Source organism: Hyalella azteca, unplaced genomic scaffold (genome assembly GCF_000764305.2).
Source record: "Hyalella azteca isolate HAZT.00-mixed unplaced genomic scaffold, Hazt_2.0.2 contig6976, whole genome shotgun sequence".
Lineage (NCBI taxonomy): Eukaryota > Metazoa > Arthropoda > Malacostraca > Amphipoda > Hyalellidae > Hyalella > Hyalella azteca.
This window is the reverse complement of record NW_025937115.1, coordinates 1,775-17,026: the sequence shown is the minus strand read 5'-3', so window position 1 is coordinate 17,026 and position 15,252 is coordinate 1,775. Positions and strand designations below refer to the sequence as shown.

The 15,252-nt window shown below is 38.2% G+C and overlaps 1 protein-coding gene across 1 annotated transcript; it reads right to left on the bottom strand.

The window, feature by feature from the left end:
- Positions 1-4,407: 4,407 nt before the first annotated feature.
- On the bottom strand, positions 4,408-7,303 carry LOC108672694. Its single transcript, XM_018160405.2, has 2 exons — positions 5,972-7,303; positions 4,408-5,315 (listed from the first exon to the last, which is right to left on the bottom strand). The coding sequence occupies exon 1, from the start codon at positions 6,998-7,000 to the stop codon at positions 5,975-5,977; it is 1,026 nt and encodes a 341-aa protein (XP_018015894.1). The 5' UTR covers positions 7,001-7,303; the 3' UTR covers positions 4,408-5,315; positions 5,972-5,974.
- Between the last annotated feature and the right edge of the window lie 7,949 nt (positions 7,304-15,252).

Sequence of the window (15,252 nt, the reverse complement as noted above, 5' to 3'; positions counted from 1 at the left end):
CGCGTTTAATTAAAACTATTTCAATTACATAGTTGCCGGATAGCCAAAATTATTCGTATAAAGTTAAATGTTGAGTTTAAAGTTGCTAATTTATCTGAGACTAATTTCCGTAAAGAAGACAATGTTTCCTGCAAAATTTTCATCGAAAATTCTAATATAATTTATACATGGCCTGTTCGACGACTGCTCAGTCATTTAGGTTCATACAAAGATTCAATCTGTCCATTTCTCTTCCAGTATTTGAGTCCCAGTCATTAATATTTTGAATATGAATGCAAGATCGCAAATTCTACGAAGTAATGAATAGAATGCTTCATATCTATGATGTTACAGCTCATCTGATAGCCGGAACATCGTCTTGCTAATTGAGCGAATCTCTTCAACATGTCCAGCTTTTGTTTACTTCAGAGAATCTTGTTTGTTTGTGCCAGAGCCACGAGCATAGAATAAGCTTTAAGCTCTTCCTAAATTGTTTTTATTAGTCAGTATTGAGTTTATAATGTCTCGTTGTACATTTCATTTCACTAAAGGCAGTAATAGCATGCCACGAAGTAATAGCGGTTTGACTTTATTTGAATATAAAAATTATCGAATTAATGAAGAAACATCTCAGTTGAACTTACTGCAAAAAAGAATGAAGCTTTTTTTGTCTTTGCCTGCTCAGAGTTTTCTTTGGGTCGAGTGTGTCGGCATCAAGCAGGGGTCATCCAGTGAGGAGTCATTCAGTAAGGACGCATCCAGCTAGTGAGGGGCATCCAAAGAGGGGACGTCGAGTGAGGGGGCATCAATTGTGATGAGGCATCCAGCGAGGGGTCGTCCAGCGAGAGAGCATCCAGTGAGAGGGCATCCAGTGAGAGGGCATCAAACAAGGGGACATCGAGCGATGTGCATCTAGCAAGAGGGCATCCAACAATCCAGCGAAGAGGCGTCCAGCGAGGAAGCATCCAGCGCATCCAGCGAGGAGGTATTCAGCGATGGGCATCTAGCGAAGGGGCATCAGGCGTAGGGGCATCGAACAAGGGGGCAATAACTTTGGTGTTTTAAAATTGTGTGGTTGCGACAACGAAATATAGGCACGACAATAAATTGCTTGCTTTAAACCTACAGCTCAATAAATTCATCTAGTCAACGGCAAGCAGCAGTGTAGGCAGACTGCATAATTTTTCTCGGAAAATAACTTGGTCGTCGGAGGGGACAAGCATCAGAACATGTGACGTGGCACGCATGTTTCCAACGTTACACGCACGTTTCCAATGTTATGCCAGCAAACGTTAAAGCTAGCAAAAAACATCAATTTAGGGCCACTCTCCAAGGAGTTTGGTGGAGTTCATTATTTGACAGCCGTGAGCACACAACCGTTACAATTTTATTGGTCTCACGATGCATCGCTTTACTTGTTCCGGTCAAGTTTAAGAACGATGAAGTATTTATTCACATAAAAATAACAGCGCAGCAATAACTTTCTGAGCAACAATTCTGTGATCAATGTGCAGTGTTGTTAAGGTCGTTTCTCTAACTGCGATTAGGCCATCATTAAAAATTTTGATGCTTAAATAAACGTAATTCGTCTATATAAAATATCTACTGCTTAAGCATAGTGTGGTCAATCTGGCCATGCTAATTCGATTGGCTGACGAGATATTTTCGTGAAAATTTTTCATGCTTTTGTATTGAAATAGTATTTTTAAACCCCTGCTTTGTAGTATTTCTTGCCAAATTTACGTATCGAAGAACTGAAACTAAATTTAAACGAGTAAGTCAACAACAAAGCCTGATTGTAAAAATTTCCATGAGACCAAATATAATTTGTAGAGCTTTGTTGACCTAAGGTGACAGTATAAGTACCTCTTCTTTATACGTTATTTGGCATTAAGTAACCAATAATAATTGATTGTATAACATTCATTAAGAAGAATTTGCGTGGACGTCTTCGCTACCTGGACCCAAAACGACGTTGTCAAACCTAACTCCATGGTTTCATTATTATGACGAAAATTCGATTCTCGGAAATCAGAGAAGTTATTCTTATAATCGTTGTAAGCATTATTATTCTTTGGTCTCAAAACCATCACAATTAATTGCACATATTTTATTTATAGCACATATTTTAAGCTGCACGACGGAGAAGCGCGTTAAATCATTGCTCAACCTTCGGCTAAACTTATATCAAATGAATAGCTTTGGCAGCGTTGTGATGATTTATATAATGTTTGTTATAGTTTGCAGGATTTTGCCTATCAAACATTCTTTTTATAAATTAACCGTAAAATCTTTCCTGAAAAAATTTCCGTTATCCACACATCTTTCGTAAGATCAAAACTCTGATCGAAATCTTTAGATTTCTCTATGGCCACTCAAAACTTCGAATGGAAGGTCAAAATTTTTATTAAGCTGCTTAACATGAATTTGTATGCTTTTCTGTTCAATTGTGAGCCACATACGCAGAAGCTAAAAAATGAATTCAAATTGGCTGATTATAAAAATGTAAAAAACTTATTAACACAAACACTATTATATACTTAAGCATAATTATAATTCCATTGGCAAAAGATCAGCTATAGACATGGTTGTTCAAACTTTGACTTTTTATCTGCCATTTTCGCTCGTGATTTTGGTTTCGATCAGAGTAATTATGTTAAAAGAAAAATAATTTTGATGACTCTTCCTACATTTTTTAGAATATTGAGTCTTTTTTAATGGGTCCAATACAGGATTATAAACGAAAATAATATGGCAAAACGAAATTCAAATTACCCACATTATACGAGCCTCGTTTGACATCAGACATTAATTTTCTGAACGAACGCATTAGGCTTTATGTTATCATCAGTTGTTTATAGCGCTCTATTCTATTTCAATTTTTATGCCACCAACTATTGTTATAGATTCTCTCTAGAACAAATAATGGCCTTATTAATAATAACAAATGTTCCTCGCTGACGTTCCTGTATATCATTAACTCTATTATGTCCTCTTAAATCTCATATGCAGCATTACGCCACACAATTAAAGGCAGTCGTGGAGAAAAACAGCGGAATTAAAAATTCGCAACGAGTACAATTATTAGCTCTATGGCGAATGCTAAGGGCATGCGATCCTGTTGGTTAATATCACTAAATGAGCTTCTAAATTGATAATCTACTCCGGTACTGGGTTACAGGCACTAAAATTCGTCACAAATTAGACAATTTACAATTAAGCTGAGCCGACGCCAACATGAACGGAGCTCTAGTTTCGTATGCTTTCCTCACAGCGCAGGAGACGCACAGATATATTGGATAAAAAAAAACACCAAGAAAAACGTGATGAATTGGCCTTCAACTTTGTGGAGTATGCTTTTCTTAGAAGCAAATTTCATGCCATCACCAGGATGATTCAGCCTGAATTCAAGGATATTTTACTGGCTCTATTACCTCAGTTTTCCCGTTCACTAGAAGTCGACTGTATATCTCGGGTTTTTTTCTATACCCAAGTTCTCACTATGTACCGAGTAGCTCATTTCAGATGCGGCTCGGAGAGTAACGACCCAACACCCTGCTTCATTACACAGTATCATCCTTCATTTATGCCAGAAAACAATTGTACCTATGAAGACATCATTTGCAAGACTCGCGGGCTCAGCTCCGTTTTCTTCACTCTCATGGTACGAACTTGATTTAAAGCTCTTATAATTGGAGGTTGAGTTTGTGCGTTCTGATTTAGACGGTTCTCAAGCAGCAGTTTGTGAAGAATGTCTATGAGAGCAACTTAGCTAGCCGTGCTACATGCTCAGTTAAGGTCGACTACAGGTTCATGAATTTTAAACTGCAATAAACTAAAAATCTATTGTGCTCGATTCAATTATAGTGTCAATAACCGTTCATTTGAATTAAATTATTAGCTAGCTTTTGTCGCCGGTGGCCCTTCGCGCTTGACGTGTGTGGTGAACAGTCGAGGTATTGAAGCGCTCTTGCGACTCATGTACTTATTACCTGGGTATTATTAAACCGCTGTACATCTTCACAGGAAAGTTGTAATTAGTGAAGGTCGTGCTGCTCCTAATATCGCACCGCAGTTACTCATAATCTTCAGCTTTTCAAATTGTTGTGTCTGTGAATGGTTCTTGTGAGCTTTGCTTGATTTCCTTCACTGCTTTACTGTTCTCTTGAAATAAATATAAGATTTTCCACTGATGGACACTGGCGTGAAATTTTGCATTCGATTTAATTTTTTAAGCAAAGTCCGTGCGCTTCGTAAGACACAATCCGTCTCTTACTTTAATTACGTATATGAGTCCAGTTGTGAATTCTGTTACTGAGATTCCCGAATAATAAGAGATTAATACAGCCGAACTAAAGTACATAATGGAAGTCTCCCGAGAGGTTACATTATCATGGACAAGGGGTATAAATAAAAAATACGAATAGTAATTTCTCACAAATTATTTTATTGTAATGAAACTATCAAGCATGGTTAAAAAATGGAACAGAAGAAATCAGAATTTGTAAAATGAATTATGGAAAATTCACTAAATGATCCAAAAGATTTTAAGTGCGACGGAATTTATGCACGTCAAGCTTATGCAAATTTTCTCAGCAATTTTATGACTGAAAATTTTAGAACTTGAGTTAATATCACAATGTATGACAGAGTATTCAACACTATATAACAAAACATTAATATTAAATAGAAATTCGATGCATACATTATAAATTCTCACGAAATTTACTTGCTTTAAATTGACCATGGAATATTTGGAGGCTTATAAGAGGTACGACGACAAAGTAGTCTATCCTAGAACGAATTGCTAATTCATTGAAATTCATTAAGAAGATCACTTATTTCCATGGACTAGAGTCAATTCAGCCCAGCGTTTTCTATTAAGACGTAATAACCATCTATGCTCTGCGGTACTCAGTTACATTCATGATAAATTAGGACCCGCGAATGAGACACTTTACGCAAAATTCAACAATATTTAACACAGTAGTCGTTAATAATGTATACAATTATTGTCGCTCTAAATAGACCAATTGGATAAAATATAATATACATGAATGCATTCATTTGCATTCACGTTGTATACATGAATGGACTCCCCTCGAACTGCGAAAGACTTCGAATTTCGCTTTAGTTTTAGAAAAATTATAAGGAAGTTTACCTAAGCTCAGAAAATAAATAATTTCTATTCTTATTTCATGCATAACGCATCATATTAAATAGTAAATGAACGTTGCCATCACACTGCGAGATCATCCATCCATCCATCCATCCATCCTGGAGGAGTGGTGGAGGGCTTCCAACATCCACTGAACTTTCGCTGGCATCGACGTCACCTAGAGGGATCAGAAAAATATTCCAAAATAATTTCAAATAAAATTTTCTGCAATCTCTAGATAAATATAGAATTCAAATCTGACAGGAGTTGATACGCGTTTTCTGTTCGTTCCATTTATGCGTTAAAGAAAACGAGTGAAGAGTAGAACATATTGTGATTTTTCGAGCCGGCTGCTAAATTTATCTTTATTTCTCAGTCCGCTTCCGGATTTCTTCTGCATTAGTTTCCACATTGGTTAGAATTTTGTGGCATATTCTTTCACGATCAATAAGCCCCGTTCAAAGTGCACCGTGCACACACTTTTTAGCTAATCATTATTCCGAAACTGGGCTAAAACAATAATTATTTATAGGTTTTTCTTAAGAAAATTAAGTTTTCTCAAAAATTTATTGCCGAAAAAATTTGACGCATGATCAATTAATTATCAAATGGCTTGAGCAACAAAACTTATCTGTGGCTAAATGAAACAACAGAGCATCCACAAGTGTTAGTATATTAATTCTCATAAAATTATGAACGGTAAATATAATCCAATCCTTGGTGTTCAAAGATATATATATATATATAGATTTTTTTGTTATTCTGTTACGTAACTTATAATTTCATTTTATTATTTATAGTTGAAATTTTATGTTATTTCAATCTGATTTATACCTGTTAATTTGAATCCCAGTTGAAGTTTTGATCAGAGCTTATGTCGTTCCACAAGATAATTTCTTCGTCGTTATGTTGCTGATCGTCGGAGTTTGGCTGTAGCCGGGGTCCGGCTACAGCGCAGGACGAGGCATCGGCCGCTTCTCTAGCCAAGAATGTGTCCAAAGAAAAGTCCGCCCCGGCTGCTGCCTCATCGCTGCAGCTGGTGTTCTCTTTTGACTCGAATTTCACATCCCAAGCGCTGTTTTTTTTATCTTCTGACTCAAAATTCATGTTTGATAAACTGGTGTTATTGTTGAACTCGTGTGGGGCCAAATTTGGTCGGCCAACTGATGATGATGCTGAGGTCTTCTGATGCGTGCCATCATTCATCAGATTATCTTTCTCGGACTCCTTTAGCATGTTTGAGAGCGCTCGGATGTACGACGAGGCCAGCTGCAACGTCGTAATTTTTGTCATTGATGCCATCTGAGCGGTAGCAAACCTAGGCAGCACTCCTCTCAAGGTGGTGAAAGCGGAATTAATTTCGCGCATTCGTTCTCGCTCTCGCGCATTGGCTGTGTTTCGTCGATACTTTGACAAAGTGACTCGATTTGCCATCCGACAACGACTGCCCTTTCGTGACCCGCTATTTGATACTATGTCAGCATCTCCTTCGCTCCAGCATTTCCTCAACCTTTGTCGCGGCCGCAGACTGTAAGATGTTAGAAACTGGTATTTACCTTTCCACCTTTGAGCGCTCGAAAGCCCGGCGTAGCTGTCGAACTTCCGATCGCTTACTTTTACGAGACAATTCCCCACGGAGTCTGAGTCGTAATCCAGTTTTAAGCATTTGTTGCTGCCATCATCCGAGTCACTATCACAACTGTCGTAGCTTCTTTTCCGTCTCCTGAAAGTCGTGATCTCGGGCTCACTCGCATTTGCTTGAGACGATCCGCTCAGAGCAACATGACTCGAATCTTTTGGAGGAAGCGGGAGCTCCGTCTCCCGAATTATATGTCCACCAATATTTTCACTGGAAAGCTCCATTATGATCGCAGGTTCAGGTTTTGTAGATTTTGTCACTTGTTTTTCATTAGCTTGTAGCCTATAAGAAATATTTCAGTAATTTATTTCCTCACTACAATACTGCACGACTCCCTTACGTCGCTGGGCACAAAACACGCCAAAATCACTGAGCGAAATAATGTCCAAAGCTTGAAATGTCGACCAGATGTTCACCGGATGGGAATGAAAAGCTTTCCCTGTTGCCCGGCGAGCCAGTCTCTCACCTGCGCAAGCTCGGCTCCTGATCGAGTGTGTGTGCTGCAGGAGTCGGAGAGCCAGACTGGCGGTTGCTCGCTCAGCCGACTGACTCTAGTGACCTGCGCCTCGAACACCTGCAGCCTGTAACCTGCGGTCCACGCCCCGTGACCTGAACCGCAAGCTATCACTCGAACCATCACATCACGCGTCTAGTGTAACCACCGACTCACCGTTCTTGGGCACCAATGAATTACCGGTGCTTGGTGAAAACCCTTCGGGGTCGACTTCTCTCGCTCTGACTGACGTGACATATAAGGACAATCAGTCCAGGTTGATAAGTGAGGTTCAGGTTACCAGAACTGGAATGCTCTGCGCTTGGGGCTCAACGATATGCGGATAGAAAACGAGTCTCAAGACAAGCTTGGGCGAAAATGAATACACCAACATATATTTTATTTCGACGTAGAAACTTCGATCACTCTGACGGAAAATGAAATGGAATTTCTTTAGGAGCGGGTAGTGTCAGCATCCAACTCAATAATGAATATGTAGATTAAATTAGATGCGGGCATGCAGGCTAGTCTTTTTTCCTGCTGGGAATTGATGAGACGTTTTGTCTGACCAGCGTCACAAGCGAAGACTTCAGAGTCATGTTACCCCACAAGCCTTCATGCCTGCCAATAATTGTCCGAGTTCGTGTGATTCAACAAAGAAAGCCTCCAATTACCCGCCGCAAGAGACAATCACATTGCTCACGTGAATTGAATGTCAAAAATTTATCGAATTCTTGTAAACCAAACGAAAAATTGGGTGGCAAGTAATCCCGTGGCAAGCTTTCGTAATCGAGAGAGCTCTAACGAAGAAAAATTTAATATCATTGAATTAAAATCATGCCCAACTACTCGTAATAAAAATTCAACTAAGCAGTTATTCTATGCTGGACTTTATTGACAGATTTCATGAGGCTAACAATGTTTCATTCAAATCTTGAAAATATAACGAATTGCTACCTTGAAATAGGTTCCCGTGAACGACACTGCACATTACGGCATTTCACTGCATGTCACTACATGCATAACGGCATTTATCTCGGCATATCAAAGCACATCAATTCATATCATGGTATTTAACTCCATATCACTAAATATCAGGAATAACTACACATATCATAATTGCAATGTTGATAATGCTTTCAAATTAGTATAAGTTAATTTAGAAGTCCATGACAGCTTTGGAAACAGCTTTCCGAGACATAAGTCAGTCGTGGACCTGAAACAGTTACTGCTTAATTAGCATAATATATTATAATGGAGCTGACATCGATGCTCGAAAATAACCTACAGCGCCATGCTATTTATAAACTGCTAATTTAAAAATCAGGATGTGATTATTATTAATTAGTCAAAATAGATTACTATTGATATGTCTGTACCATAAGATTGAATAATGGCCCCTCGTTTCGAAAACCAGACCCATTATTCAAGAGGTTACATTGCGTTGAGTTCGGGGATGCAAGAGTACCCACAATCCACGCCGACAGAAGAACGCCAAATGAAAGGCACAGTGTTGTGGTCAAGAATTAATTGCAATTGGAGCATTTGTCAGGAAGATCGATACGCACGATCGCCGACCAAATTGTTGTTTCCGATTAGGGTATCAGCCTCTAGGAACTGTCATCCATCTGTAATCTGCGCATAGTTCGGCATATGCTACTTACTTCAATCTCAATGGAAATAGATCAGTTGTCATTAGTGTGCAGATTGCTTCTATTATTTTGCCTTTAATTTATGACCCGCAAACTTTACTTGGTGTTGTGGTTGATGCTGTCCTGTGAGAAGACCGCCTTCCAAATCTCATATGTGAAGCGATTAATCTGAAAAATGATTCATCCAACCAGTGATGAATGTAAGCGCTGCTTTCATGAATTTATTCTTGGGTTTCGATGTCGGGAAGGGAGGAAAAATCTATAGGGAACAAAAGCTCATAGGGTCAACGGACGAGGCCTCAGGCGTATTTCAAAGCTCCCAATTTATCAGGACCGAGCCTCTCGTGTGTATCGGCAAGAATTTTTAAAAGTTCTTCTCGAAATTAATACCTAGTGGCGTTCCTCCGTCGCGTTAGTGCGTGTAAACTAATTACGTAACTTTTATCGAGATTTCACTGCAGGTCATGCTACTCTATCGGCCTCTGCATCATACGAACGCATCACATCGTACTCGAGAGCAACGATTCTGAGTATATTGTCATACTTTCCAGCGACTCAGACTTGCTGAAGTTGACGGAATCGCTTTAACTTTCAGCCTGAGACTGGCTGGAATCGATACGTTTATTTGTTATTTTTTATCGTTAATTTCCCTTAGTTAGATTAAAAAAATTAATGCAAATTTAGGCTGATCCTGGATGTCTGGTGCATCTTAGTCAGATTCTTAGAGGACGATTGGATTATATATTTTCTGAGTATATTTTGAAATAATTTACCAGGAATGATATGAATAATTGAAAGTCTAAGTGTTGGATGAATTTGTTGCTAGTTCAATAACATTGAACGCCGCGTAATATTGAAGTTAGTTTACATGAATATTTTCTTTACGTGCGTGAGTGTCACGCATAAGTTGAATGCCCAGCCCTTTCCTACGTGAGTAGGTGAAGTTCCTAGAATTTCCATCAATCTGTCATATGTTCAAGAAGTAATCTTTGACACATCCGACGTAATAATATGCTGGGAAAATAAATAAGAAAATTTTTTTATCATTAGTCATGCACACGTGACGTACAATGCATCATAAATTAGCTATGCATTTCATGCACCAAGCCTACATTTAAACAAATGAAAGGTCTTTGGATATACACGGGGTAAACTACGGTAACTTGATTCACAAAAATGCATGAAGTTTCTGTACTTAGAAGTAACAATTTATGACTGCTGCCTGAATAATTATTAAATAATGTAAATTAAAGGCTTTCTTCAGATTATTCGGCTATAATTAATAGTGCTAGGAAGTGGGGCTAGACAAGCTCGGTAAATATGAATATGTGTTTTAGGTGTTCGTGCGTGACACCTCGTGACATTGCGTGGAAGGTGCGTGCAGATACCACGGAAGAAATATGAACGACACACGTCATCTTTTGGCCCTAGGTTGTTTCTTCTATTGTCAGTGCATAGCAATTTACTTGCTTCTTTGACAAATGATGTGTAGCTGCCAGTGGCACCATGCATGCACTTTCATGTTATTTATGATCAGGGTTCGCAAATAAGCGGTATTTTTGCTAGAACTGCTATCGAATGAATTGGTTTTTAAGTTTTGAAATCGTCGACAGGAAAACCTTAAATACTATTATTTTGTGCTTTTAACAATGGAATTAGTACCTAATAGTATTAGATTATTCGCTGAAGATTGCCTCTAAGTTACATATAAAATTATTTAACCTTTTACTAATGCAGATTTTTCAAGTGATGAGTTTAAATTATTTATTATATTTTGATGCGTTTAGAGTTATCTCGAGTAATTCGATTCTGGTCTACACGAAATAAACTTCTTACTACTGCCGGCACATGCTAAAGTTGCAACCACAACAAATTTCAAAGCTGCAGGCCATTTTGAGCGGAGCTGGTCACCAGCCTGCTGATTTTTAGGTGCTAATCTTTCTTTGAACTCTAATATTGGCCTGCCTTTTGCAGAAAAACGTATACAGCCAGGGCCCATGTCATGGTAAAGCGAGCACCGCTTTCAATGAAGACTTTACCGCCGTGTCATCGCGGGATGAGAGGTCCGTAACTCTGTTATACCTCAGCCCGAGGGTAGACTGGACATGACGTTTATAATGGTCGTCGTCTGTAACACCTTAACATCGCCCCCTGAAAAATACGCCTGACAATTTTTCGACCACCGCTCTGATGGTTTTTCAAGATTAGCTCTATTGTCACCGCCTATTATTTTTCTCGTGGCTTGATTAAAGTAGTGAATAGGCGTTTGTTTATTGCCTTTAAATGAAATTATAAGGTCGATATGATATTCTCAAGCTTTGAACATACATTTTCGGAATTGCATGGGGATGATATTTTTAATACATTGGATTCATCTATTTTTATCTAGGAATAATTTTTTCGATTTCTTTCTTTCTTTCTTTTTAGCGCATTTTCTCATTTGTGGAAAAAAGATGCTATTGTGCTCGTCATGTCCGTCCATCCGTCTGTCCGTGACTTCATGGGTGGACGATAAAATGCGCTCTCGGTCACTCACTTCAGTGAGTACTAGCTGATCTAATTTTTTATGAACACTGCGCCTTAAATATGCAGGGGATATTCAGCCGCATATTCGCGCATTTAGGATATTAATCATATCGGGATATTAAATGGGACTGAAATTTCATTCTTAATAGCCAAATGGTGGAGGTATCACGAAACGGATCGAAGGGGGAGGGGAATTCTGAATAAACAATTGAATGTTTGTTCTATTTTGCATGCATGAATCGTATTAATTAACAATTTTTTTATTCCTAAACGAAGGTTAAATGAGACTTGCGTGTTAATGTTGGTCGGAATGAGTTTGTCCTAACTTGAAATTAGTTTCTTGTGGCAACACTATTAAGCGAAACGGTTTTAAAGAGAACGAGATCGAGATCACCTACTACAGTTTAAGTAGAGGAATTCTTTAATAATCCCTAAACTCGTGAATACACGAAAAAAGGCAGTTATTTCATAAGTGATTATTCTTTGCAAGTAAAATGTAAACTACTGATCTTAAAAATCATAGCATTCTGTTTTAAAGTGATGAATTAATACAACTTTTAGTCCTCGTAGCCAGTGAACTGGTGAATGCCTGGAAGCGAACCTCTGAAGGTAAGTAAGAATGTGAACTCCTGATTAATGTGAACCCTGGAAGGGACCTGCGAGTCAGGAGCCCGAGGTGAAGGGACATCACGTGAAACTCAGTTCATCGATATCATCTCATGCATTTCCATACGTCCAGTTCGCATCTCATCAGTATTGACGCTGGTCTTATCTGATGGCTCTCGCTTGCTCTTTTTTCCATGGCTCAATGAAAAGCGATCCGCACGACGCAGGTGTGTTGGACCACACTGCATTCTAAAGTATTATTGAGCCAAGCTTAGCGATGGCCGTTATCCTTGGATCTTTCTTCGCTTGTGATTCTGATCAGAAGTTTTTGCATAACATTCATCACATACGAACGTGATCCAACCTTTTGCTCTCCTGCAGTGCACACTCTTGCACTCTGAACTTCGAGTACGTGCGAAAACAAAACTTTTAAAATTCTACGAAGGCTTCTTTAATTTTACAAACAATCGATTCTGTTATAAAATTGCTGCTCGTTTTCATTGAGTGGACTCTTGATCGCTGAGGAGTTTTATTCAAACACGAGCAACTTAGTTTATAGATGGCATAGACAGACATTAATGTCTACCCGGAGATACAGAATGCAACTGCTTCGAAAATCATTTTTAGTTTGTCTAATTGCGAATTTCAAAAATATGTACAGATATGTACTGCAGAAACTTGTGACATTTGAGTGTAAATTACATTCTACACACTCACAATCTCATTCATGTTTGTATGTGTACTGTCACTAAAATTTTCGCAAAATGGAGTCAGAGATTCTAAGTTTATATCTCTCAAGCAAGGAATTTTGAACGATATATTTTGCCACTCGAAGGTATGGCACTATAGAAATGACATAAAAACCCTCGTTAATTTTTGGTATTCTTTAAGGAAGACATTATCATTGCCTCTTTACTTCAAAAAGAGGGACACGATATTTTATAGGAGAGAAAATGAAACTCAAGTTCTATTTTGGCTTAATATTTTATATATTAAGGTAAATATTTTGGTGTAATATTTTCAACGTTTATGGATAGCAAACATTTTTTTAGTCATTCTTCTATTTAGAAAATGAAAGTAGAAAATGTACTCACAGATACGAGAAGCTTGGTGGATTTTTTTGATGTTGAATATTATTTAAAATTCGGGGCTAAGCTACCAAATTTCCATATACAATATCCTCTACAACCAATATAAGCCCTATTCAAATCTATTAAATATTTAAAAATACATATTATCAAAAACATAGTCTTGATAAAAATATTTTTCTGGTCGTAAGTGTTGTTTGCAATTATGTGTCATTATAAATGACTTATATTGCACAAAATATATACTTTGACTTCCTCTTAAATGGGCTGTTACAAGTTTTCATCTATCGAAAGTTCATCATTTAATGTAACCCTGCAGTTTCTTTCATCGTAAATATGTCAGACCGTCAGCTTAAGCAGAGAAAGCTGATTTAAACGCGGCTTTGGTATCTTCTATTCTGTTATTACATAAGAAGCTTCTTTATCATTGAGATGTAAATGTCCGATGTATTTCTATAGCCACATTCTTTTTTTTCAAACAAGGCGTATCTCATCAGGAGTTATTTGAAATGAAATGAGAGTCCTTTTAACTTGTGGCATTGCGGTATTTTAGAGCTTATAGACACGTTAAGCAGAGGTACAAGAGATGAAATTGTGCGTGCTTATAGTTGTTATATGTGTGAGCACAGCATGTGATACTTTTTCAAGAAGTCAACTATAGCAGAAACAATATAGCCGTTTACACAACTGAGGGTATCAGCTCGGTTTAGCATTCACATTGATTGTGTGAATGCCGTGCAATATTCAAGTAGTTGGGACCTTCGTCATATCCCCATGTTGCAACAAACATGATTGTACAACCCATCGAACTCGCAGGCGATTGACTTGCTATGTATTCAGTCGCTCTCAAACTACCGTATTTGCATAACAAGAATCTGAATTTCGCCGAAGGGAAACGATGTAAGCTATAATTGAGATATCAGTGAAATTTTTTGGTGCTTTGAAATATCGAAAGCGATTTTTTACGACTCTTTGATCTGATGACACGCTTCAATAACTTCCTTGGCCTAGCTATAAAGCTTTATCCATCGGACTCATCTCGCTGGTTGGCCTCATACACGCCAGCTGAGAACCGCATCCAGATTACCAGCTTCATTTCAAATAACCTGATCAAGAAAACGACTGCGCTAACGCGAGCTCATCACGAGCTGTAATGACTACAATTAATGCCTCCGCGTACGTTTAAAAATCTGATAAAAAGCTTGGTCATTTGTTTCCCTCTCTCTCTGAATTTGCGCTGACATGCTGGCACCGAATTGTAACCTGCTGTCCTGATGAGAATCGAGCAATCCATTCATGGTGTAACATATTAACAATGGAGAAATAAGAAGTTAAATCATTATAGCGTTGCAGGTTATAACTGTTTTTTTATTCTTGCCTTGCGTCGGCTGTAACGTAAAGAGTTTTAATTCAGAAGTCAACAAGTCGCACTGTTGAAACGTTGCCTGGCCGGACACGAGCCCTACGTTCCTACCTGCCCTCGATCTTCGAGTGCCAAGTCTTGCCACCGCAGATGGTATATATTTCTTATAGTGCTACTTGGAAGTGGGAAGATTTTTCGGCTTAACTTCTCAGTAACACTATTCGGCAAATCTCAATATTTATATATTTTTCTGAGTAAATTTCACCATGCAAGAATATTTTGTAACATTAGAGTAATGGCAACAATTTTCTCGGAATTATTTATCTTTTCATTTTACAGTAGCTAATTTCAAGTCCAATGATGTTTTTGAAAGTTTCTTCAGTAGATGAGGTCATTTAGAGATTTTGTACAAGAATATGCAGAATTGATTCAATTTGGTCGACCGCGATGCTTAAATGGAGCAGTCAAAGTTAAGAAAAGGGTGAAATCAAGAAGCGACAAGATACTTTATAACATTTGTTTTGCGTTCAAGTCAAAATTACCCAATATTATTTCTGAATACTGAAGAGAAAGCCTTACTTGCAACTAACATTGAAATTTATTTCAGCCTTTCTCGAGGCCAAGTATTTTAATTTATCTGTTGGGAGCCGCTAGATGATCATGAGTGCGGCTTGAGTGTAATCAGAAGCTCGTTGACCGAGCAGTTCAACACAATTCAATTGAAGAGAACAGCAGAACATCGCGACGG

Bases quoted from the DNA above. Each gene is read 5' to 3' on its own strand.
- LOC108672694 (XM_018160405.2), bottom strand. From the start codon at position 7,000: ATGGAGCTTTCCAGTGAAAATATTGGTGGACATATAATTCGGGAGACG.